Source organism: Onychostruthus taczanowskii, unplaced genomic scaffold, assembly GCF_017590055.1.
Source record: "Onychostruthus taczanowskii isolate IOZ18803 unplaced genomic scaffold, ASM1759005v1 scaffold12, whole genome shotgun sequence".
In the NCBI taxonomy this organism is placed as follows: Eukaryota; Metazoa; Chordata; class Aves; order Passeriformes; family Passeridae; genus Onychostruthus; species Onychostruthus taczanowskii.
In genome coordinates, this window is record NW_024498351.1 from 59,528 (window position 1) to 83,365 (window position 23,838).

The 23,838-nt window shown below is 41.6% G+C and overlaps 1 protein-coding gene and 1 long non-coding RNA gene across 5 annotated transcripts in view; one reads left to right on the forward strand and one right to left on the reverse strand.

The window, feature by feature from the left end:
* The window catches only part of NPNT (nephronectin), a 48,088-nt gene extending 41,744 nt beyond the window's left edge, over positions 1–6,344 (forward strand). For all 4 annotated transcript variants that reach the window (XM_041395816.1, XM_041395819.1, XM_041395817.1 and 1 more), the window contains 2 exons: positions 2,777–3,033; positions 4,443–6,344. In XM_041395816.1, coding sequence (XP_041251750.1) covers positions 2,777–3,033; positions 4,443–4,538 — 353 coding nt within the window. In that variant the 3' untranslated portion in view covers positions 4,539–6,344. The remainder of the gene's footprint in view (positions 1–2,776; positions 3,034–4,442) is intronic.
* Positions 6,345–6,467: 123 nt separating this feature from the next.
* Positions 6,468–16,362, reverse strand: LOC121331358. Its single transcript, XR_005952014.1, has 5 exons — positions 16,145–16,362; positions 9,631–9,857; positions 8,816–8,960; positions 8,176–8,289; positions 6,468–7,175 (listed from the first exon to the last, which is right to left on the reverse strand). It is a non-coding gene; the product is annotated as an uncharacterized LOC121331358 (long non-coding RNA).
* Between the last annotated feature and the right edge of the window lie 7,476 nt (positions 16,363–23,838).

Consider the following 23,838-nt stretch of genomic DNA (forward strand, 5'->3'; position numbering starts at 1 on the left):
AAGGTAGTATTTGGGATGATAAAAAGCGACATTACCCCAGACATTAGAGGGGGAGTGTGTAGGACAGGAGACTGGCATCAGCACTGGTGCTCAGCCACAGGAAGAGCCCTTCCCTGTCTCCCAGCTCTGCTGTCCCAGGAAGTGGATGTATTTTGTCCCCTGTTGATTTTGGTGTGGCACTGCGAGGTTGCTGCCTTTGCCTGCCTACCCTTCCCCCATCATTACGGGGATTAGACACACATCCCTGGCTCCCGTAATGATGGGATTACTCCGTGCCCAGGGAGCACCTCTGAAGTGCACAAAGCTCACATGATGCAGGGCTGGCAGCAGCAGGAAGCGCTCAGACAGGACAGTGCTGCAGGTTACGATGAGGAAGGGCGAGGGCACCGAGAGCCTTTTCCCCTCGCACCACGCTGCCAGAGCTGCTGGCGACTGATGGGACAGTCATTTCCCACCGCAGCAGATGACCTGGCACCTTTTCCAGGCTGTTTGGCTGGCTCAGTGGAAGTGCTGTCTTCACTGCCTGGGCAGGGGTCCCCCAAACAGGCTGCTCTGCTACTTCAGGAGCTCCTTGTGACACTTAAAAAAAATTACGCATAATTCATACCTTTCTTTGAAACAATGGATTTAAAAATCCATTTTTCCTAAGTCAGTCACTCAAAGCATATTCATTGTCTGTACTCAGAAATTGTTGTTGTTAATACATACTGAATTCCAGAACTATGATTTTTAACTGGCTCTTTTTTTTGTCAGACTTTTTCTCTGCATTGATTTCCAGTAGTCAGGGACAAGCTCAGCTTTTTATTTCCTGTGTATGTTCTGCTGCTGTTGACATAACCTGTTAAAACTAGTCCCTTGAAGTCACCCACCCCCTCCAGTCTGGAATACCTTGTTGGAAGGATTTATTTTCACAGCTTGTTCCTGGACTGCCTGCTTTCACCTTGCAAAGTTTGCTATGTGTTGGTTTATCAGAATCTGTATTTTGAAAGGTGCTCTGCTGAAGCATTATAAGCTTATCTTGCATGCAGAAAATGCTGATTTGAGGGGACCTTTTCCTGCAGGGGCTTGCCTACAGCTATATTTGCTTTGGGCTTACCTAAATCTGTTTCCTATTGATTGGATTCAGCCACAGTAATTATCTGAAAACGATGCACTTAATAAGTCAGTACTTTCATAGTGGTATAATTGTATCTTCAGCAAACAGGTACAGTTATTTAAACTCTATTATGCTTGTTTTAGCAATTAGAGACCTTGCTGAAAAAGCATTACATTAAAAAAAAAAAAAAAAAAAAAAGGAAGAAGAAAAAAGGAAAAAAAAACCCAGCTCCCTGAGAAAATTCCCACCAAGAGACTTTAAGAGATCCTCGGACAAATGGATCCCACTTCATGGCTAAATGCTGATCTAGGGGCCCAGACAGCAGCATAATACTTTGCTTTGTTAAATCTCATTCAGACTAAAGGACTTAAAAACCTATGTAGAAGTAGTAAATTGGAGACAAAGGTTGGCTTTCCTTTTAAGTGTGTGACAAGCCGTGGTACATTGTAATTAAGTTTTACAGCTTTTCAAGGGAAAACATTGTGACTTTCAAAGAGAAGCTTTCAAAAAAATGCTCTGAGTAGTAGCAGGGACACTATTAAAAATATTTTTCTATCCTGTTTAACTGTGTATGTCAACAATATTACAAACCCCCAATATTTCTAAATCTTTGGTTTTAAGTAAGGAGCCTAAAAATGCCACTTTCTTAATGAACTTAAGGTAGAGGTGGCATTTTTTAGTTTAAAAAAATATGTAAAATCTGATTGCATAAAGAAAATCTATTCTTCATTTCAGTGTAAGATAAGGTTTTTTGTTTTGGTGTTTTTAAAAATTATTTTAACCTTGTTCCCTTTGGTAATTTTAGATTTTAAAGGTTTCACCCACCTTGCAAAAGTTTTAATGAAAAGTACAAACAACTCACACAGGTCTGGCTTTTCTCCAAGATGTGAAATCTCATTTAGTTTAGTTCTGAGTGTCAGTGTGAAAGGTGCCTTTTTTCTTTTGAGGTTTAGTGGATACCTGAGATCCTTAGCTTCTCATGTTCTGAGTGTTTTCTGGAAGGCACTTTTACTGCATACGTGATAAGAGACAACAACAGGGTTTTGAATTGAGTATGGATGTTCACTGACAACTTCCTACTGTTAGAATTTGGGGTTAACAGCCATGTGGAAATCATTACTGCTTCTTGCTTTCTCTAGCTAATCCAGATTAAGTGTTTAATTTACAGTTAAATAAAAGAGGCTATCAGGGTTGCAAATGGATATGCTTTGAGATTTACCCTGTTAACACAGTTCCCAAACAAAAGGAAAGGGACAGAGCCATAGCTTAATTACATGATAGCATTTATTCTGGTCTCTGTTATCTATCCAACAGCAAAACATTGCAGCTTGAAAGGTGCATGCATTTGCACAGTGCTTTAATGTCACTGTGGGTTTAAAATCATGCAGCGACCAAGGGGTTGTCAGAAATGATGAAATACATGAAGTTTTAGTTTTGGAGAGGGAGGTATTGTTTACTTTGTTAAAAAGAAATTAGATGGGCAACACCCAGCCTGGTAGTAATGCATAGAGAAGAGCAGCACTGTCAGTCTTACCCTGTAGGAGGGAGATGCATTAGTTCTGGTTCTTTATGCCTTATTTTACACTTTCTGGACCTTGCTTTACCTTTATTTATTTTTAATAACTCTAATGGATTAAAAACACCAAACAAACCCCCAGCTAACTGCTCTTTCCACTGCAGGGGGACAGTACCTCACCATCTCCGATCCCAAAGGGAAAGAAGGAAGAGTAGCACATCTCATCCTGCCGTTGGGCCACGTGGCTCAGGCTGGAGATTTGTGCCTGTCCTTCAGGCATAAGGTGCCCGGGCTGCATTCTGGTGCCCTGCAAGTCTTTGTGAGGAGGGGCGGTGCTCACGGCCCGGCTGTCTGGGGGAGAAACGGTGGCCATGGCTGGAGACAGACGCACATCACGGTGCCAGGAGCAGGCATCAGGAGCGTAAGTACTGATGCTTGTGCTGCTGTTTGGGCTTTGCATGAAAAAGCAAAAAAAAAACCCAAAAAAAGCCCCACTGCAGTGTTCATCTCATGGGCTCAGTTTCACTCTGTTTTACTGCTTTCATCTCTGCCAATGGAATCACAATACAGAGGAGAGTTATTGTGCATTTTTTAAAATTAGTTTTATGCATACAAAAAAAGAAATCCCAGCTATAGAAATATACTCATAGTATAGGCTACTCTGTCATTTCGTGAGCTACCTGGTACAGCCCATTTTAAGGGAATCAATCACCACCTGGGAAAGAACAGCCTCATGGACAGAGGCATACTCTACAGAGAATTCAAAAAAATGCCTGTGTCAAAATTCCTCATGAGTAATGCTTTGAATAATACAGTGCCATGAAGTAGGAAGAATCATCCCCCTTTGGTTTAGTACTGGCTAAACCAGAGCAAAAATACTGAAAATTAGTAATTTTTGGTGATGCAGGGAGATTACATGTGCAGTCACATATGGTTTTATGTCTTTAGCATGTCTGCAGCTGACCAGGCTGAGGAGGTGAATGATGACCAAACAATGCCCATAACACAAAATGGTTTAGTGCAATCAAAAGAAGCTGCCTGAAGTGCCATGGAGAATCTTTTATTATCTGAAAAGTTTAGAAACATTGTGTGATTAAACTGGTATCAAAAGCTCAATTATTTTTCAACCTCTGAAGGTAGTTTTTATTTCAGATCTGAAAAAGTGGCTTGCGTATTTCAGGACCTGTTTTACTCTGACTTAAATATCAGGTGCTCTGAAAAGCTCACACGTATAATGTTCGTGATGGGAGCAGGCTACAAGACATACACAGTGTCTAGCTCTAAAATGAATAGGAAGGCTGTAATTACTGCAGATAATTTTCTAGAAAATTTACCTCAGCAACAATAGCAAAGACACCTGACTTTGTTAGCTGTAAATCAGTGTCGGACTGAGACTGAGGACATTTGTAACGGGTGAAAAATGTATCTGCGATATTCTTACCCTTTTTCCCCCTGAATTTCTCACTTCTGGCAGTCCCCCTTAGCACTGTCCCTTGCCTCTCCTGACCCCCTGGCAGTAGCTGCAGCATGGGCAGCCAGGGCTGCTGACCTGAACCACTGGGACACTTATCCAAAGATCAGATACTTATCCTCTTAAGTAAGCAGGGAAGGCCTCTGCCAAAGAGAAATCAGGAAGAAATGTGGAAGTTTTCTTTTCTAGCTAATTAAAACCCCAAAGCAACTAAATGGTAGTGATTTTGGAGGGGCCTACTGGAAAAATGAGGAGAATTTGAGCGAAGACTAGAATCATTCATCACACGTTTAATGAATTATCTCTGTGTAATTTTTTTTTCATCCCCCCCGCTCTAATTGTTCTATTTCTCTTTCTAGGTTATTTTCAGAGGTGAGAAAGCGAAAGGAAGAACTGGGGATATTGGACTAGATGATGTGATCTTGAGGAGAGGACGCTGCTCTGGAGAGCATTAGCCAAGACAATGGACCAGCAGTCATCTCCTCTTGCCCTTCTCATGCAATTCCCACAAAACTTTGAAACAGAACTGCATGAAAAAGAAGAAAATGTGGGAGAGCAGCAACTTCTTAGTGGTCTGCTAAGTGCAATCTCATGGAAATTTCACTTAAATACATGGAGAGCACCTCCCAGGATTGAGGAAATCCAGTTTCAGGCTGGTTCTTTCTATTAATCCTTACCCCTAAATCATATATTGTATGTAATAACTTTGTTCCTTGTTAAGTCTGGTGAGTGCTTGTGGAAAGAGCACTGGTGAAAAAGGGAGAATTACTTACAAATGGCAGCAAAAGAAAGCTCCATCTCTAAGTTTGTGCTAACTGACAGCCATTATCATCCCACACTGCTACCCTTCATTGATTAATTTGTGTGAGTCACATTGGATTAGTGAAAGCCTGGACCTGAGCTCTGGCTTACTGCCACTGACCTTTGAAGAAAGGTCTTTCATATATGAAATAGCATTTATTTTGCTGTTGCATCTGTATTAACCAAAACCAGTTAGAGAGAGTAGGCATTGCCTCCTGTAATATTGCTACTGCTGTGTTTTGTGTATATGTGTATGGTTAACATATTTATGTTTTTTAGTATTTACACACTGTAGTTGCAGGGTAATTGGCAGCTGTACTTTGGTTTTGTACAAGACAGGAGTTCAGCATCTTCTTCAATACTGCTGGTCATGCCAAATTATCAAAGTCAGTTAATGGTGCTCGTTGAAAACTGCTGGTGCAGTATTTCATGTGGTAACGTCCTGAAGGCAAAAGACCAAAGGCTCACCTGATGGAAACTGGCATCTGAAAATGCTCCACAAGTTTGCATCAAGCTCACAAGCAAGCCCTAAAGGGTTCTGAATCCTGCAAGAAGCTCCTGGTTCAGCTGAAGCAGCCAGGAGAAGTTGAACTTAGACCTTGTAAGGTTGAGCCCACTGCCCCTGCCAGGAATGATCCCTTCCCACAGGTGGCACAAGGAAAAAGGGCAGCTGTGTTAACACTGTACAAACCCTTCAGACCGTGAAATGCCTCCAGTGCTCTTTGGCAAATGTCCATACTCTGCCCAAACTTCTGTATATAATAAGCATTTTATTCTTTAGAACAACTATTAGCCCTAGTTGGAACTGAGTATTTATCAAAACTTTGGACTAATTTTATAGTTATGTATCATGCATGTGCTGTGCAGTTTCCCAGGGACTTCTTCTGTTTGGTTTGGAATTTTTTAAGTGGGCATCATCATCACTGCTAGCAATTCTAAAATTGACCAAGTAGTTGTAACATTTAAGAAAATGAAAAGAGATTGGTAAAATGTTGTTAGTGGTGCAGCCTTAAAGCTTCAAAAAATACATCTATAAGAAGTCAACCTCAGTTCTTTTGAATACTTAATACAGTATAAAATAAATGTCAGCTGCATGGCATGTTCAGTCTTGTACCAAGTTCACAGACACAAATTTGCAAGACCGTTAGAGGTCATATTCCAAATCCCTGTTCCTGACAAGTCTGAAAATATTTTTTCCCATTCATCCCCTAGGACAAAACATGGTGTGTAGAGCAGAAATGTATGTGATCAAACAGAAAGTCTCCTGCAGAACTGTATCAGCAAATATTTTGAAAAGGAAAAAAGAAATGTGTTTGTAAACATTAAATTTTAAACTATTTTCCTTTGAATATGATTATGATCCTTTTATCTTATGTTATTTTGTGATATGTCAGAAATATCTGTGAATAGTTGAAATACCTTTTCCATATTTTAAAGTAATCAGTAAAAGAGACTGTTACTTGCTACTAACTGGGAATCTTGTTTTCATTTCTAGATAGAAAGTCCCAATTTTCATTGCAGTGAAATGAAACAAAATATGACAATCCAGAGTGAAATAGCTTTTATTTACCAGTATTAAAAACCAAAATACATTTCACTATAATATGAAGAGAGCACTGTAGTTATTATTCAGAAGGAAGAATGGCAATTTCAGTCTCACTGGTAATTTAAGGGCTTCTGCAATATCAGATGTCCATTTTACAAGAAGGAGCAGCTACCACAATTCCTCGCTCTGATTCAACCAGCACAAACTGCTGTTAGATGCCAAGGAATATAAGATTAACACATTTTAGTCTGGTTCGTCGTATTACTACAGGTTTCTGAGATTAAGATTCCCTGGTTAAAATGGAACCCCTGTCAGAGTTTTTTGCCATTTTTACAAATGGTCCCTAGAACCCAGAATCTGGATTAATTCAGAAGGTAGACAGCACTAAGTACTCAGGTGACAGGGGAGGATTCAGGTCTCTGTTTTATTGCTACAATAAAACTTGGACTTGTAAAGCCTTGTGACAGCTGCAGGACGAGACAGGAGTTCAGCAGTGGTTTTGAGCTCTGGGGGAGCTGCTGTGGCTGTAGGTCACTCACCTCCAAAGCTGGTGGTGCTGTGACTCTGCGTGTTGCCTTCTCTCCATGTTTTGGATGGACAAGGTGAGGTCACTCAGAGGTTCTGTTGTGAGGATCCTTCTCCAGTTCTTGCTCTCCAGCAGCTCCCTCCTGCCATACACCTCAGCTAGGACTGCCCTTTCCATATAAGCCTCAAGAAAGGGATGAAAATATGGCCTGAGGTTCTCCTATGATTTAGTAAATAGGTAACAGAAATTCCTGCTTAGATACTTAAGCAAGCAGAAGAAATTACACTAAATTAACATGAAAAAAATTATCAAATTATTAACATCCTGCCAGTTTATAATTGAATGTTTTTAAAAGACATGTTAACTCTTTTCTCCAAAGAGAATGAAAATAAGATTCTTTATAAATGACAGGTACTGGGACCAGTGGCAGTGTGCATTTATGAATTTGCTGACATCAAAGTCAGCAGAATGGAAGGGACCAAGACAAGGCTTTTTAGTTCTAGATTCCATTCTGTACAGATTCCATTCTCTCATCAGAGCCATGCCATTAAATCACTAGTGAGTGATTTTAGTGAAGCCAATTCATTCTGAAGAAAAGCTTCCCTAGGTTTCCTTCAATAAATTACCTGAGACTTGGAGGTCAACATTGGTTTTACCATAGTTGGAGATTACAATAACTGCCCTCATAAAACTCAGGTAGTCATAAGAAGACAATCCTAAACAGGGGAACATTTTTGACAGCAGCCTTCATCATCCTGCTCTGTTCCGCTGGAGAAAAGCTGGCACAGTAGCAGTTGCCTCCAACCCACGTGCCAGGGGGCTCTCTATACACCCCATTAGAAGTTATTCTAATTATATATATATATATATATATGTATATAATATTTCTTATACAAGAAATATCTTATATCTTTATTTATATATAATAATTCTTCATTTCTCCTTGGAAATGAAGCACAGTATTTATCAGAAAGATACCTTGATCTAAAGTGTCTTGATTTTAGCAATGCATTTTTTGTGACACTCACCTTGAAAGCTGTTCAATCTGCCTTTAAAAATTCACAACAAGAAACTAAAACTGTGTTTAAAGTTTTAATTGTGAAGGTTACACATACAGAGTTATTAATTAATAAGAGAGGTCCAATACTATGCAAATTTTTGTTTATATAGATCCATCTCTCAAACAGCAAATTATTGTTGTTTTCCTGGTGTTTCTTACCTGCTGTTTTACCCTGACATCCTCTAGTCACACAGAATTTTATGACTTCAGATTTTCCACATCAATTAAAAATGAAAAAAAGAAGTTGAACAATGCATTGGTGTAAACCTGCAACTTTAGAAAGAAATGCAAAACATTTAGTGGTGAGTTTCAGTAATGATTTGAAAGATCACTGCATTAACTTTAAAAGCTTGAGGAGATTCCTTTCTCAGCCCCCACCTCCTGCATCAAGTAGACCTAGGGATACATGAGGAAATGCATTTGGAATGTCTCTAATGCTCCATTTGTTTAAAATGCCAACAGACCAAAGACCACCAGGGAGCATAAAGACAAGTTTTCAACAGTACAGACTGAACCACCTCTAGATTTCAGAAACCAGCCCCATGTAAGTTTTCAGGATTGTAAGTCCAAAATGAATCAAATGACATTCTAGTAGCTCTGCTCTTACCAATTCTCGTTGTGAACTTGTGACCTCTTCCAAACCTGCATTCAGTATTTGAGCAAGGAAGCCAAGATCCATCTGGCACCCGGGATAAGGATGCTTCTCTCTGTGACACAGCCAAATCCTGCTTTCCTCTGACCATGAGTTACTACAGCACTTTTCCAGTCACTTTTTAAACTTAATACTTTGAATTTTTACCTTCCCTTCAGGCCAGGAATAGTCCTCTGTCACACTTTTCTCCCAGGTTTTAACTTGCTGTGCATTTCAGCAGCCCATGCTCTCATTTCTTATCCTTATATATCCAATATACTCTTGATATATTCAGTTTGGTTTTGCCAAACACCTGTAAAGACAAAGTGTAGTGTGTACTCAGAGGATGATTTTACTGCATTTGTATGCAACACCAGTGCTAAAATTTGAGACTGACACTCTCAAGGAACTTCAGGAAGACACCATCACTGTTGACACTACAGAAACAGGGGACCACATCACCTTTTTTCTTGCATTTTGCACTGCCCTCATTTTAGGTAAAAAAATTATAAAAATGGACTCAGCAGATTTTTTTTCCCTCTATCAGAATGGTTCAAGACAGAATTTCTTATGTGTGAAGCAGGATTACTGTGGCATGCATACACTTCTGTTCAGTTCCAGCATCTTTGAACTGCAAAGAACAGAAAAAAAGCCTTCCAATGAAAATTGACTTCGATTCTCACACCCCGGGTTCAAGTCCAGCACAAAGCAAGAGATCCTCATTTGGGAGCTCATGCAATGCATGCCACCTCAGCTGGTGATGACACCACCAGAATCCTCAGCAAAAACCATCCCGACATCCAACACAATATAAGTAGAGAGCTAAATGCAAATAAGGAGTGAGCAGTGTCAGTTATGTTTTAAATTAGGAAAATAAGCGCAAGAAATTTGATTAAGAGGATTTAGAGGGTTGTCCTAGAGAGACACTTTGATGTCCATCCCTCTGAAGTTCTGAGTTGGCTCAAAGAATGTCGGCATCTTACCTCAGTTTCCTGGATCAGTTGGAGGACCAAAGTTGTTGGAGCTCTTCAAAGTTTCCATGTTCCAATGCTGAGTGCTCTCTCTCAAATGAGCATGATTCTTGCTATTAGTCTGGGGGATTCCTTTAGCCATCCATGAATACACAGGGTTTGAAGCCACTGGAACTGCTCACCAGTAATGAAGCCCACAACTGTATGGTGCACATCAATTCCCATAGGAACCAGGAACCCTATTGCATAGTTAGAGAGATCATTAAACTGTGAGCAATTCAGTCACTCTCCTGCCATATGCCACTGGTTCTGTCCTGATTTTAAAGATATTACAGTTAGGTGAGCTCTATTTCTGAAGGTAGCCTCTTTGAACTGAGTGATGTTTAATTACTTTCAAGGTATATCAGGCAGTTTTGTGAGGGGTGAGGAGACCTAGGCATTCTGGCAGCTCATCTGTGTATTAGCAAACAGCCCTGGCACGCTCACTGTGAAATTCACTGTGACCTGCTCTGCCAGGTTTTTTTGGAGTAATTTGCTTGCCAAATAAAGATATGTGACAGGCTTGAATAAATACCACGTTAATACAAAAAATAGGCAGAGAAAGGACATGGTACCTCAAGGAATGCCTTCATCACCATATGGCCTTTGATCAGATCACACTGGCAGTGAGAAAGCTAGACAGGAATTGTAAGGATTCAGCTACAGCATGGCCACAGAGCTCCAGCCCACAGCCTCTCACACAAGGTCTTCATAACACTGTTCTTCATCTTTCATCCAGCCATCCCCTCCCAGGGTACCACTTTGTCCAGAGAGGGTGCTTGGCATTGCAGCCAACACAAACAATGACTGTCCCTCTCTGTGGCTGGCTGGGACCAGGTGGGCCCTAAAGTGTGGAACTCTCTTCATTTTCCTCTCAGGTTTTGCCCAAGGTATCAGCTAGGCTGCCAAAAAGACACTGGGAAAATTCAGACTTTCATGTAATGAAGGTAAGAAACTTTTCCCTCCCTGGTATGGAAGTTTGCTTCCTCCCTAAAGAGAGAGCCTCACCAGGGGAGACCCATTCCGTACCACCCTGTGCACTTGCTGCTCCAGCTGAAATCCCATGTTCTTCAACTGGGTCTGAGTCTGACAGTAACAAACCACACAAACTCCCCCAGACAAGGCAATATCCTGAGGATGCAGCAGACAGATTGGAACTGTGACACTTCAAGAAGCAGCTATGCTTGAAACTACAGGAGGCACAAATGGGGAATGCAAGAAATCCTGCAATTTGCACTCAGCAGTACACAACTGCAAAACAACTGGACTCCATTTCTGGCCCTGAACTGAAAATGACTTGTGAGTTTTCCAACAGCCAGTGTGCCTGGAGCAGCCTGAGAACACAGCATCTCCAAACCATGTGAGGCTGCCAACAGCAACTACAAGGTAATCCTGCAGCATGCAAAATATTATGTGAGGGAGATTTTCAAACCTTGCTATTAAAAATATCCTTGGAATGATGGCTCTGTGCTGACACTCAATACATACAACCCCTGCTTCATGTTTCATTGGCAACAGCTCCCTGTGGGGAAGAGAAACATCTTGCAGTCATAAGGGAACTGCACAGAGCTGCAGCTCTGTGACCACTGGCAGGCTTCTCCAGTGGTCTCAAGCCTTGCCCACCAGCCTTTTCAGCTGAGGGGGTCAGGCTGCTTGTGAGCTCCCTGAACACATTCAAGGGATCAGTAGAAATGTTCTCTGTGCACCTCTACACACCCTTTTTCCTCCTGCTGTAAGAAAGGTGAGTACACTCACCCCCATGACAGACAAGAGAAGTGAGCATATGCTTATATGGTGCACCCAGAATAGGCAAGTGCCATTCACTTGAACTCACAAATTCTCCTGCCACACACTGTCCTCTTGGCTCTCAGCCACAGAGACTCAGGTCAGCCAGCCTAACCTGCAACAGCAGCTAGTTCAAAGCAGTAGCACAATTAAAGCCTTCTGTTATCCAGCATTATTGAAGGGGAGAAACTTTATTAACAGGTCTTTGAATTCCAGAAGCCTGGACCCTTTTCACTCACCTTTTTTTCACCACCAGAGTCAGGCGAGACATTAAAATGCTGCTCAAAGAAATGCATCTGACATTCTCTCCTGAAGGAACTGCTGGACAGGGCATCTCAAAGCCAAGAAACCCAAAACATATTACAAAGGAACTTGGGCAGCCGTGAGGCAAGCAAGTACATCAGACACTGATGAATTCACCACGCTCCCTGAGCTATTTGTATGTGATTTATCTCAGCTTCTATTTAATTTTTAACAGGCCCCTGTCCCTTGCCAAATCATTGGGAAACTCACTGCATGTTCTCCAGAAACAAACATCCAAGCAGCATTTCAAAGTGGATGCTGTAAATGGAGCTCTTACTTGAAGTAAGAAATATTGTTTAAAATCCTATTTCTCCTGTATCTGAAAATGAACAATCTCTTTTGCCCATGACAAAGAATTGAAATGCAACATCCCCCCCTTCCCTATCACATTCTACCATGCACCAAGCTGTTTTTCTTCTTACCTAGGTACAACATGTCATTCCTATCTCATGTGCAGACCACTGTAAGGGCTCCAGAGTATATTCTTCAATTAAACAAAGCTACCAGCATTTGAAGACTTTTAAACATTGCATTTGCACCAACGCAAACCAGGACAGCATGAGGACAAGACAAAAGGAGAGCTCTTGCAGACTCACATTTCAGGACACTACTAGTTTGCTGCAGAGCTTTTGGTGTAGCCCACAGTAGCTATCAAAAGCTCTTCAGCAGAGAAGCCAGCAATTGTATGAACAGTGAGTGCACTTGAACACTCTCACCTGTAAAATGCCTCCTCAAGCTGCCTCCTCCAGTTCCAGTCATTTGAACCCTGTGGGCTGGTGGAGAGGTTGTGCTGCTCTCTGCCAGCCCCAGCTGAGGCTCTGGCTCTGGGCAGGACCCAATCCTGCCACTTCTGCCCCAGCTTCAGTGAGGGCTGGAGCCTCCAGGTGTGAGCAGATTCAAACCAAGTCTCTACAAATCAAACTGGAAGAATTCCCATTTGCCTCTGAGCCTTCCCAGCTGGGCAGTCCATGAAGCACTTCCACCTGAATTGACACAGCCCTGCCCTGCCCCAGGAGCTGGGGGTGCTGAGTATACCCTGCACTGCCAGCAGGTGAGTGGGCACTGCTGCTGCTTCCCAGCATGACCAAGTCTTTGCTCAAGCAGCCAGGGCTGGAAACAGAGCTGGAGTGTTTCTTATCTTGTCTGTGGTAAATGTGTGTGTGAGCTTGGAGCTGAATGTGCCCACCGCAGCACACAGTGCGGGGCTACAGCTCCCCACCTTCTGTATCTCTCACCCCCTACACTAACTTTTCCTCTTCTTCCACCTCCTCACAAACTTTTCAGAGTTTCTCCAAGAGCATTTTGCCCTCCAGTTTGTTCCATCCCTCAACTTTTTTCTCTCCATCTTCCAGCTCTGCTGCTGCTGTGGTCTTGAGCTGTTGATGAAAATCAGGCTGTCAAAGCCCTTCTCCTCAGCTGTATACTTTCAAGTTTAGGCCTCCCCATCTACAAGGAACATTCAAGTTAGGTATCAAGCACTGCACCTGGCAGCGTTTTCCAGATCCTGCCCAAACAATAATAAAGTTTCTTTGCCTCAGGACTTGCTGAACCCAAACACTATTTTCTCTGGCACGAGAGGCCAATTTACTTCTCGAGATAAATATTAAGCAAACAGGATTTTTTTGACTTTAGGAAAAAAGAAGCTAGAACATTTTCCTGCAGCCACAGTCACACCCCTTGTGCCTGTAATCCTGAGCTATTTTTAAAATTCATTCCTGTGGTATTTTCCTAATAGCCATAAAGCAGCAAGGCATTCTCTAAAACACACTTGGCTATTATTACCCCTTCTGTGCCTTCTGACTATGACTTTCCAAATTCAGATAGATTAGCCAGCTGTCAAAAGAAAAAAAATTATTCTCTTTGCAGCCTTTCCTCTATTGCTTATTTTCCCCAGGCAGCAGCTCAGATCTGGCAGGAAACCAACTTAGTTCCTGCCCTAAGACTCCATCACATTTTTGAAAAGTCCATGTCCTGAATGTTGCAACTTGGGCTTTCTGTATACTAAAAAAAGAAAATAAAAACTTCTATCTTTTGCCAGTGTTTCAACAAACAAAACCACAGAACCAAACCTAAGTGAGGAGCTGTAGCCCATCCATGTAATAACACTCTCAATACCCTAAAAAAGTAAGATTAATATTTTAAATTGACCAAGGGCCACCAATTTCAACCATTTAGCAATCATGTCAACAATCATACTGTTTCCTTCATCCAGGAGATGACAGGTAAAATGAGTTTGTGACCTAGCTAGTAATTTTTAAAAAAGAACAGAATCCTCAGCAAATGATGATACAAACCCATATCAGCATGAGGACCTCTCGTTAAAATAGCAGGCAGAGACACAGAGCACTTAGCTGTTCTCTCTCCTCTGTATTTGTTCTCTAGTATAAAATGCAGAACATTTTTTCTAAGTCTGTGTAAATATAAACAAAGATTAAAATTAGGACAAATATCTCTTTTTCCTGATTTCATCGTCTGAACCCTCAATTAAACTCCTCACTAAGCATCCATTTTTATTCATACCCACAATTTATTTCTGCTGGCCCATGGTCCATGCTGGGGGAGAGCACTCCCAAGCAATCAACCTTTCACTCCCAGCTCCTGACCCTGTTTCTTTTTTCCCATCCTTTTACACGTTCCAGCCTTCTGGCCATCTCCTAGTGCTGAAATCAGCTTTTTGCTGCCTGAGGCAAGAGAAAAGGCAGCACAACATGCCCTTATGAAGAAGGGATTGCCTCTTGCCATGTTCTCTACCTGCCAGAGCAAGTCTACAGCCATGTGTCACCCTTGCTGCTGCCCTCAGCAATGCTTGTGAGGCCACAAGATGTGGCAAGCTCTGGGGCAGCCCTTCATGGCTCTGATTTGCATTTTGTCACACTCCCCCTGCTACTGCCAGCACACCCTTAGACAAAAGCCTCTTTCAAGTCAAAACCCAACTTACAGACACACAGTGACTCCCACAACCGGTAATGGCGGATCTTGAAATTCAAAAATTTTAAATTTTTCCTTTGCATGTTAATGCTCTTTTCCCTCTGCTCAGTGTCCCCACCTCTGTCCCAGGGAGGTGACGAGCACAAGGCACGGTGAGATACTTGCAGGTCAGAGCTTCGCCTGTTAGTCCAGCCCACCCATGTCACCTCCCTCCTGGAGGTCACACTGCAGAGACAGCACAACCAAAGCTGAGTGTTGCTGCTGCTCCTGGAAAGCACAGTCACAGCAACTCAGCTGGCAGCAAATCAGTAATAAAGGTTTCAGTTCAAACCATGCTGTTTGGTCATCAGCTGATATTCTGGCCCATGAATTCCAGTATCATTCATTTAGTTAGAAATGATATTCAATTCTCACATATGTCAGAACCACAAAATTTACTTTGTTTCTTCCATGTCAAAGTTAAGGGAAAAAAAGGGTGGTGGGTTCCAGAGCTCCCTAAAGCCAAGTGCTAAGAATTGCTGGATGAGAAAACAACAAACAAAAGGTTATCAACAATTTCTACCTAGTTTCAGAAGGCAAACGGGAAAAAAGACTTCAACAAAGAAAAGTCAAATTCCATGAGGAAAAAAAAAAGGTCATAATTTTTTCCTTCCAGTCACTATTTCTTGCAATAAATCCAGCGATTTATCTACATTTCTAGGCTCTTTATTTGTTCTCCATGACACTGGAAATTAAACAATAAAATAAAATCAACTTTCAAACTCCTCTGAAGAAGCTACAGTGAAGTGCAACAGATAAAAAACTGAACATGCCTCTAGCAGGCAGTCAGCTCCAATACTACATATTTATTTATATAGGGAGAACAAGGCATATATTTAATGAGTATATATATGAAAAAAAAATATCTATTTATGAATCCAGGTAACACATGTAACAAGGGTCACTTGAGAAGTATTGCCAAGGCTGGTCAGTGCTGGAAAGCAGGACCTCCCAAACCTCTCTCTAGGGGTTTCTAGGGCAGCAGGCACTACCTAAGGAAAGACCTCTCCTAGTGCCAGGTTCTCCCCATCTCACAGGTGCAAATCCTCAGCAGTTTGTCAGGCTCTGCTTGTTATAACAAAAGCTTTCAGTCTCCTGACATTTAAAAAGGGTTCAATGAAACATAACATGAGCTAGTTAAAAATACCATGTGGAGTGCACACACCCACCCAGCCTCCTCTAAGCCAAAAATCACAGAAAGCAAAGTTTGCATGGCCTAATAGCACATCCTACCTATCCTCCCTCTCCTGCAGAACTCCTCCAAAACAGTATCTGCCCTGTGCCTTGCCTGGTGTGCTTTGAAAGCCCCCGTGATCCCCTCTTCTGTGCCTGGCACAACGGGGCAGAGCTGGCACCTGCAGGTACCTGATGTAAACAGAGGATGGAGGGTGTACCAATATTCCCTGACTTTCAGCCAGAAGGTTTGTTTTACCTAATTTGAAGCTCCTCCTCTTGGAGACTACCCAAAATGTCTTTGTTCAGTTCAGGTTGTGCCTTAATCACATGGCCAAACTTGAGTCCTGCGTCTCTTTTCATCTCTTGTGGTTAATCAAACTTCTCACTCGCTTTGCCACTGTTGATGCTGCTCCCACATGCAGGGACTGCTACAAAGAGAAGAAAAAATGATCAAGAAATAAATGATAAATAACATCCACATCATGGTAAACCACCACCATCAGTGCTCTGTCTCTTTGCTGGAAAAATTCTACATGTCCCCAGATTTCCACTACACAATGACATTTTATATTAAAAAAAAAAAAAGAAAAAAAAAAAGAACTAAACTGTATCACTGACCCTACTGTATAAAATAACAGAAGCTTACAGACTGTGCAATGAGTAGCCAGGCAACCAGGCTTCCTGCATGACAGCTCTGGGATATTTTGACACAGTGCCAGAGGCTGACAGCAGCCCCAGCAATGACTGCCTCCTAGCAATGCCTCCAGGCTGCTCTTCTCCATGCAATTCATCACTGTTGGCATCAGCATGCTCTGAATGCCAAGTGTCCAGCTATGGGTCAGGGTGCATTTCACACCACCTTTGTGCTGATAAAAAAGCGATGCCACAAAGGGGCAGGAGAGAAGACATTGGGTTCTCAGGCTAGAAAACAACTAAAGCATTGATGGACAAAATCCTGTGCCACTCTGAGAGAACGATTGCTTTTGGAAAGTCTGTAGTGCCCAAACAGGTGATGCTACAATAATTAATAATTTTATATTGTGCCATTGTGATCCATGAGAGATCTTACACTAGATGCCATATAAACAAGGTTTGGTTTTTTTTTCAGGGGAAACCCACCTGTTATGCTATTTGCTTTAACAGACAAAAGCCCCAAAACAGTCTTCTCATCTTTAGGATATTTTTTGTGTGAAAAGATTATTTATTAAAAAAAAAAAAAAAAAAAAAAAAAAAAAAAAAAAAAAAAAAAAAGACTTGACTCTTGCAATACTGTCCTGACTGGTACAGTGCCATCATCCAAAGGAAACCTCACTCAGATGAATTCAGCATAGCCTGCTAACAGCACCTGAAGCTCTTTTCGTTCAGCATTATAAAATTGTTTTTCTCCTGAGTGTAAGAGTTTCACTTTAGGCCCTGCCAAGGTCAATATGCAAGACAAATACTCTCCCTCCTCAGAGCCTAGTGGGAGGTCTCTTAAGCACCTCAGGATTGCCATTTAATATGTGGGGAAACATGACATCCGACATTTCACATGCTAAATTATGTCAGATTCCAGAATGCAAGCAAGATTTTTCTTCAGCTACTCTCTCTGATACAGAAAAGAAGGGATCTTCTCTAAATCTGAGATACTTTGACTCACAGCAGTAGACAAAAAGAAATCAATATTTCTTACAGGAATTGCTGCGAGCAAAGGTTTAGCTGAACACGAGCTGTCACATCAACCTCCTCCATGAAAAGTTAAGTGCCTGGAACTGAGGAGAAGGGGGATTGGGAAATTGAGAGAAACACCATCAGTCACTCACCCCCAAAACAGAAAGAGATTCATTTTAAGAATTCTTTCCCCCTGAATATCTTCCTTAAAAATCACTTTTTCCCCCTTAAAAATTGATATATCTTTATTATCAATATTTTCAATATTTATTTTTGTTATCATTTTGCCAGTGAAGGTCTGGACCACATTGAATGATCTTTTCTCCAAAGGAACCCATAAGTTTTCACAGTTTTCACAGTGTTTGGCCTGGAATGAACATGTGGCCTGACAAAGTGCAATGACGTTCTCTGAAATGTAACTACTGTACATTTCATTTGGAAAAAAGATGTTTATAATTTAGAGGTCTACATATTCCTCAAAATATCTTGGTTATCCTCTGAAGTTCATAATCACAGAGGAGTCATTCATAGGAGTAATCTGTTAACCCAAAGCAGGAACTTTACACCTGAGGACACACAGCAGCACATGCATGAAGAGATGATGTGAGTTTATCTTGGTTGGACTCTATCTGCAGTTGGTGTCAATCTGCAGCATTTCACTGTCAGTACAGCCACTGCTGTCTGCACTGCCAAGCCAGAACAGACTAATTAAATCTAGTTAACTCTGAGTCCTGACCCCAATGTGTCCAACAAATCTCCAGACAGTTAAGAAAAAACTTGCCCTTTTTAATTTTCAGTAACAGTATGAGCTATTGAAACTTGTCAGAGATGCTGACATCTAAATATGCTTCACAAACTCCTGAGTTTTGACTGCTTCACTGTATTTCCTGAATGCATTATGCCTGCAATTTTCCTCCTCTGAATAACACAACTCATCTGTGTCAAAATAAATTTATCACCTATTAGTTTCCATTCTTCTGCTCAAAGATTTATTTCACACCTCCCAGACAAGGGCAGTGCAATGGCAGGGCATCACGTTGCTAATCTAACATCACAGCATTTCTCCCCCACCCTTTCAGTATGTGCACTTGGCAGTCTTCTGAACAGATTTCTGGCAAAAGATAAATCAGACACATTTTTTCAGTTTTAAGACTCTTCCCTGAGTTCATAGAGCTGTTGTTCACTTTGACTCTTTCAGTTTAAAGAGAGATGCAGTTTTTCTTGTTCTGCTGTAATTGATGAAGGCTATTTCCTAAAAAACATTTCATGGAGAAGTTATACCCTGCACAGAAAACATTTTATAAATTATGAAAAGTTGCCAGTTTTGACAATTCCTTTTTCAAGAGAAAACAACAACCCAGAAAACAACAAACCTGGAAACAAGTATATTTTAAAGAAGCAGGAGGCAATTCTTAAATGAAACTGAAACCACGAATCTGACACAGCAGTGACGCAGCTGGACAGAGCTCCACTTCTCGACCACCCATGTCAAAGATTAAAAAATAAAACAAGTCGAGGTATTTTCTAGCGTGGAGTAACTCAATCTCTGACAGAAAAGCTCTCCATTTGATTAAACCACTACATCCTGTCTTTCAGTCAAATTGAACTCAGTTTTGCTTTTGCATCATTCTACTGTACGCTGCCTCCTTGCTAAAAGCAGAGTGGGTGCATTTTTCCGTATGAAAGTAGTGGCAAAAGTGCAAAGGAAATGTACTTATCATCGTTCTCCCGCCCTAATGGCCAACTGAAACAAAAGCTGAGCAAATCAGTTGTTTTCTTTTTTTGGTAAATCAGGCGGCCAGCACCACCTCTGTCCCACCCACACCTCATTTGACACTGATGCCTCACCAGCGGCAGCACGGCTGCTCCCTGAGACTGCACTGCAGTCGCTCATTAGGACAACGTTAATTTAATTACGAATGTTTTTAACGCAGACAAAGGCGATTTAAAGGCCTGTCGTTCACTTCACGCAGTTTCCCAGCTTCTCTCCTTTGAATATATGAGCTCATCACAACGCTGCCACTGATACACGCTGCGGGCTGTCAGTCCTCTTTCTGGCACACAGGAACAGCTCCCTCTCTACCTCATACACTTACTCGGCTCAGTGGCAGAGTCTCATGCCCAAAACTGCTTTAAAAAGGTTATTGCTTTTTGAAATTGCCTTACAATGTTCTCAGATTACAAAAAAACCCTGTCCAACAGACTTCAGACATGGTTCTTTTTAAAAATACACCTACAGGATTCCTTCTGCAGCATGAAAAGGGAAGAGGGTTAACACCTCAGACACCTGGTGAACACAAGTAAAATCTTCCTCCCATAAAGTCAGGTTAACAGCAGTTCGCACTGTTACTTCAAGAGCTATGCTTTGTCTACAGCTTTCATCCCTGAGCCTTGAGGGAAGGTGCTCCAGGGAGACCCCTGTTCTGGAGGATACCTGTTTGCAGAATTGCACGTGGACACCTGAGAGCTGAAACAGCCCTTGAGTCAGCCAGGAGTCACCACACTAAGGCCAGCAACAACATTGCTCTTTAATGCCCAGTCTGGTAAAATTTCACATTAATCTCTGGCAAAATTGTGCTATCAAATGCCAGATTATCATATCATCCCACTGATTTGCACTGGGATACACTCCCTGAAACGCATCCAAGAAATGCCGTGAAAGCATGCACCTCGAAATGGCAAAAATAATAACCCCAGGAAACAGAAAAAGAGAGGTAACAATAGGAGAATTCATTGCAGGAACAGCAGCACATCAGAGCAATGACAGAACATCAAGCCCTAACAGCACAGAGAAGACATGCAGAACAAACATGACTTCTATCACTGCTTTAAGGATCTGGAAAGACAACAAATCAAACACTGGAGCACAAAGTCAAGTTTCCTCCTGCAGTTCAGTATGGAAGCTTCTGGCCAAAACAATGTTATTTACTATAAGCTTCATTATTGCCTTAGTATTTATTCAGGGGCAGATCAGACTCAAAGTTTTTTTCCTAAAAGTGATTGTTTCTTACTCACCAAGAATCCTGACAAAAGACACAGGGTATGAGACACATCCAGTAAATACCCAGCCTGGATTGCTTCATTTTACTTTTCTTCTTCTGTGTCCAAATCTACATTGGTGCTCTTGACCAATGCTTTTAACAAGAAGAGTGCCCAGCTTGGTCCCCAGCTAAAAATGCATTTTGCTGGGAATCTTTGCTGAGTAGGACTATCAGATTTACTCCACTGTTTGAGCAGCTAAGCTACTACTCTAAGCATGATATTCAGCTTGCTACATTGATGTCAGATTTCCTGTGTGCAATTTTAACTGTAAAGAAATTGGCATGATCACAGGCTGAGTGAAAACAACATTTATACCCTTGGAGGTGATATAAAGAGAAGAGACAATAACTGGCTGGCACAAAACAGAATCTGTGTCACAGGGAAAAAATGCCTTTTGTTAACTAGAATCCTCCAGGATTCTAGTTAACACACAGCCTTTCAGCTCCAAGCTGAATGATTGCCACTGGAAGACACTGAAGTCTTGCTCCATAGTCGTACACAAATCCTAAAGACATTAAGGGAAACAGTAGGATATAAAAGTTGGCTAAAACCAAAAACCCTGGGCATGAAAAACCAACACAATCAACATCAGTGCCACTTCTGTTGAATAACATAGCTGAGAGCTGAAAAAGGGGGTAAAGAAATCCAAAGAGAGAACCTGCTGCATTCTATAATGCTCATTTCCGCTACATTTTAAACTGCTCATTTCTCAGGATACCCTTATGTCATGAGTATGCCACAGGACACTTAAACAACTGCCCACGAGACATGGGCATGAAAATGAAATGAAAATGTACATGAAAATGTATATCTGATAATCTTTTCTTTGGCACGAATTGTTCTGCATGTCATGCTTTGAATGCCTTCCGAGAATCCGAACTGTTGGCTCACTAATGAGACGTGTCCCTCATTTATGCATGACTGGCCCTTGGACTTCCCAAAGAGGCCAGACCTACCTGAGGGGCTCTGCAAAGCAAACACCAGCTTCAGGAAAGGCAGTAAACACAAGAATACCTCTTAAACAAATAATTGCACAAGCGCAATACTGGGGGGAACGGATGCATTCCAGACTTGCACTAGTTGAGAGTTTCTGGATAACAAATTAGTTCAGCAACACTTGACATTATTCCCTTTGTTGTCTGTACACACTAAGTTGCTCCCATATTGTCTGTGGTTAACAGACAGAATGTGGGGAGCTGTCTGTTACCTGGAAGTACTCTGAATACTGAAGAAAGAGTAGAGTTTCTGCTCTTTTTTAATGGTAAAAAACCCTTGCATGCTGACAGTACATTCTAAATGTACTACACAAACATTTTATTTGATTTTGCAGGTCTCCTGATTTTCCATAGCCCTTCTTTCCCCTCTGAATGGGTCTGAAGTTCAAACTCTTCCAGTAATACCTGACTGTAAGTCCCACTGCCAGTATTTCCAGCCCTACTGATATCTAAAGAGGCCCACTTGGAGACTGAAGACTGGATTTTTTGATTAAGCTACAGTAAAATGTTCCTTTTAATTAAGCATAATTTTGTATAATTAATCTCCACAGAAAGCATTAATTTACCTTGCTATCTGAGATTTCCCCAGAGAAAACCTTTACAGTTCAAATAATCCCTCCATATATCATCATAAATCATTGTACCTTGATAATGCAGCCTGCAAGTACAAAGAGCTTCCCACACACTGATTCTGTCAAAACAGAATATATGTGCCACCTACAGCACACATGTGAATTCCAGCCTCCAGCAAAACAAATCCTGCCGCAAGATGCTCCACAATCTGTCAGCACCAGCAAGGCTCTCTCCCTTCACAGCTCTGGTGCTTCACATATGTCAGCAACCCAGGAATCATCAGCTCGAGCCAACTCAACAACAACAACCTGGTGACCAGGCAGTCTAGTTTCCAAGACTTGCCCTCTTTGGGAAACTGGTCCCCAAATTCCTGTTCTTACCTATTAAAATGAAGGTTGTCTTCCATGTAGCTGGAAAATGAGGCAGGCAATGACAGTCTATGTTCACACACAAATTAAAACTGGGAGCGTGCAGGTCAGGCCTAAGAAAGAACCAGGGTTAGAGACTGAGCATTTGCTGAATGAATTTCATTGAGCAATGGACAGATTTGAGTAGAACATCTATTCTACTCAGCACCTCTGTCTTCTGCACACTCCTTTGTTTTCACTGACCTGAGCTTTCCAAAATTTAATCACCTTGATGACAACAATGTAACTTCAGCTTCCTTAGTATGTCACTTGTAAAAGCTACAATAAATAATGGCTTTTGGTCCAAATACTGTTTTTCTCCTAAATATTCCAAAACTATGCTTGAATAATTGTTACTTCTTGACTGCAAACAAGAACAACCCTACAGTGGATGCACTTATGTGTGAGAAATCCCATGGTTTCCCAAGCTCCATAATGACTATTAAAAAACACCCAAAAGAATCCCCCAAAGCCCAGGCACTGAAATAGCTGGTAAAATAATAGAGGAGGGAGGGGAAAAAACCCCACTTCTAAAATGCATTAAGTATGTGTGCATTCATACACAAAACGTACTTATAGCATGATTCTTCTGGAATTTAATTTATAGTTCTGGAGAGCTTGACATGACCAAAGGTTACGAGCTTTTCTTTCAGCCAAACTCGCCTGCCTCTTCTGTGAAGCTCTCACTGAACAAGACTGGAGGTGGGGGAGGATGATTACTTACTGCTTTGCACTCTGGGTAGGCTTTTAACATCAGCCAAAAAGTAATCAGCAATTACAAATTGCAGTATGTGACAAAGACCATGCTGAGCACTGGCTGAGCTTTCTGGCTGCACACCACCTCCTTGCCAAGATGTAATGAGATAATTTTTATCCTTGGAAGATACACCACTTCTAAATCTGAGCAAAGGCAGCCTTTACACAAGCAATACCTCCCCTAGAGCAGGTCCCTGAAACAAAACATCACCTAATTGTAGTCTGCAGCTCCAACACTACAGGGAAGAAAAGCTCCTCCAACCTCTGACAGTAACTGCTGGCAAATGGGAAGTGCTACTTAACCAGGAGAAGTTCCAGGACTGGTGTGTGTGCTCTCAGGGCTGCTTACATCCCTTCAACATGTCTTTAGTGGGTGGCCTTTCTCCATTTTGGTTTTGATTGTTTCTACCCCCTCCTCTGTCCCTTGAAGTTCCATCCTTATTATTATTGTAACTACTGTGATTAAGGCTCTCTGGCTGTAGGAGGTGTTTTTACTTTTGGCTTAATAAAAAAACCAATGTAGCTGA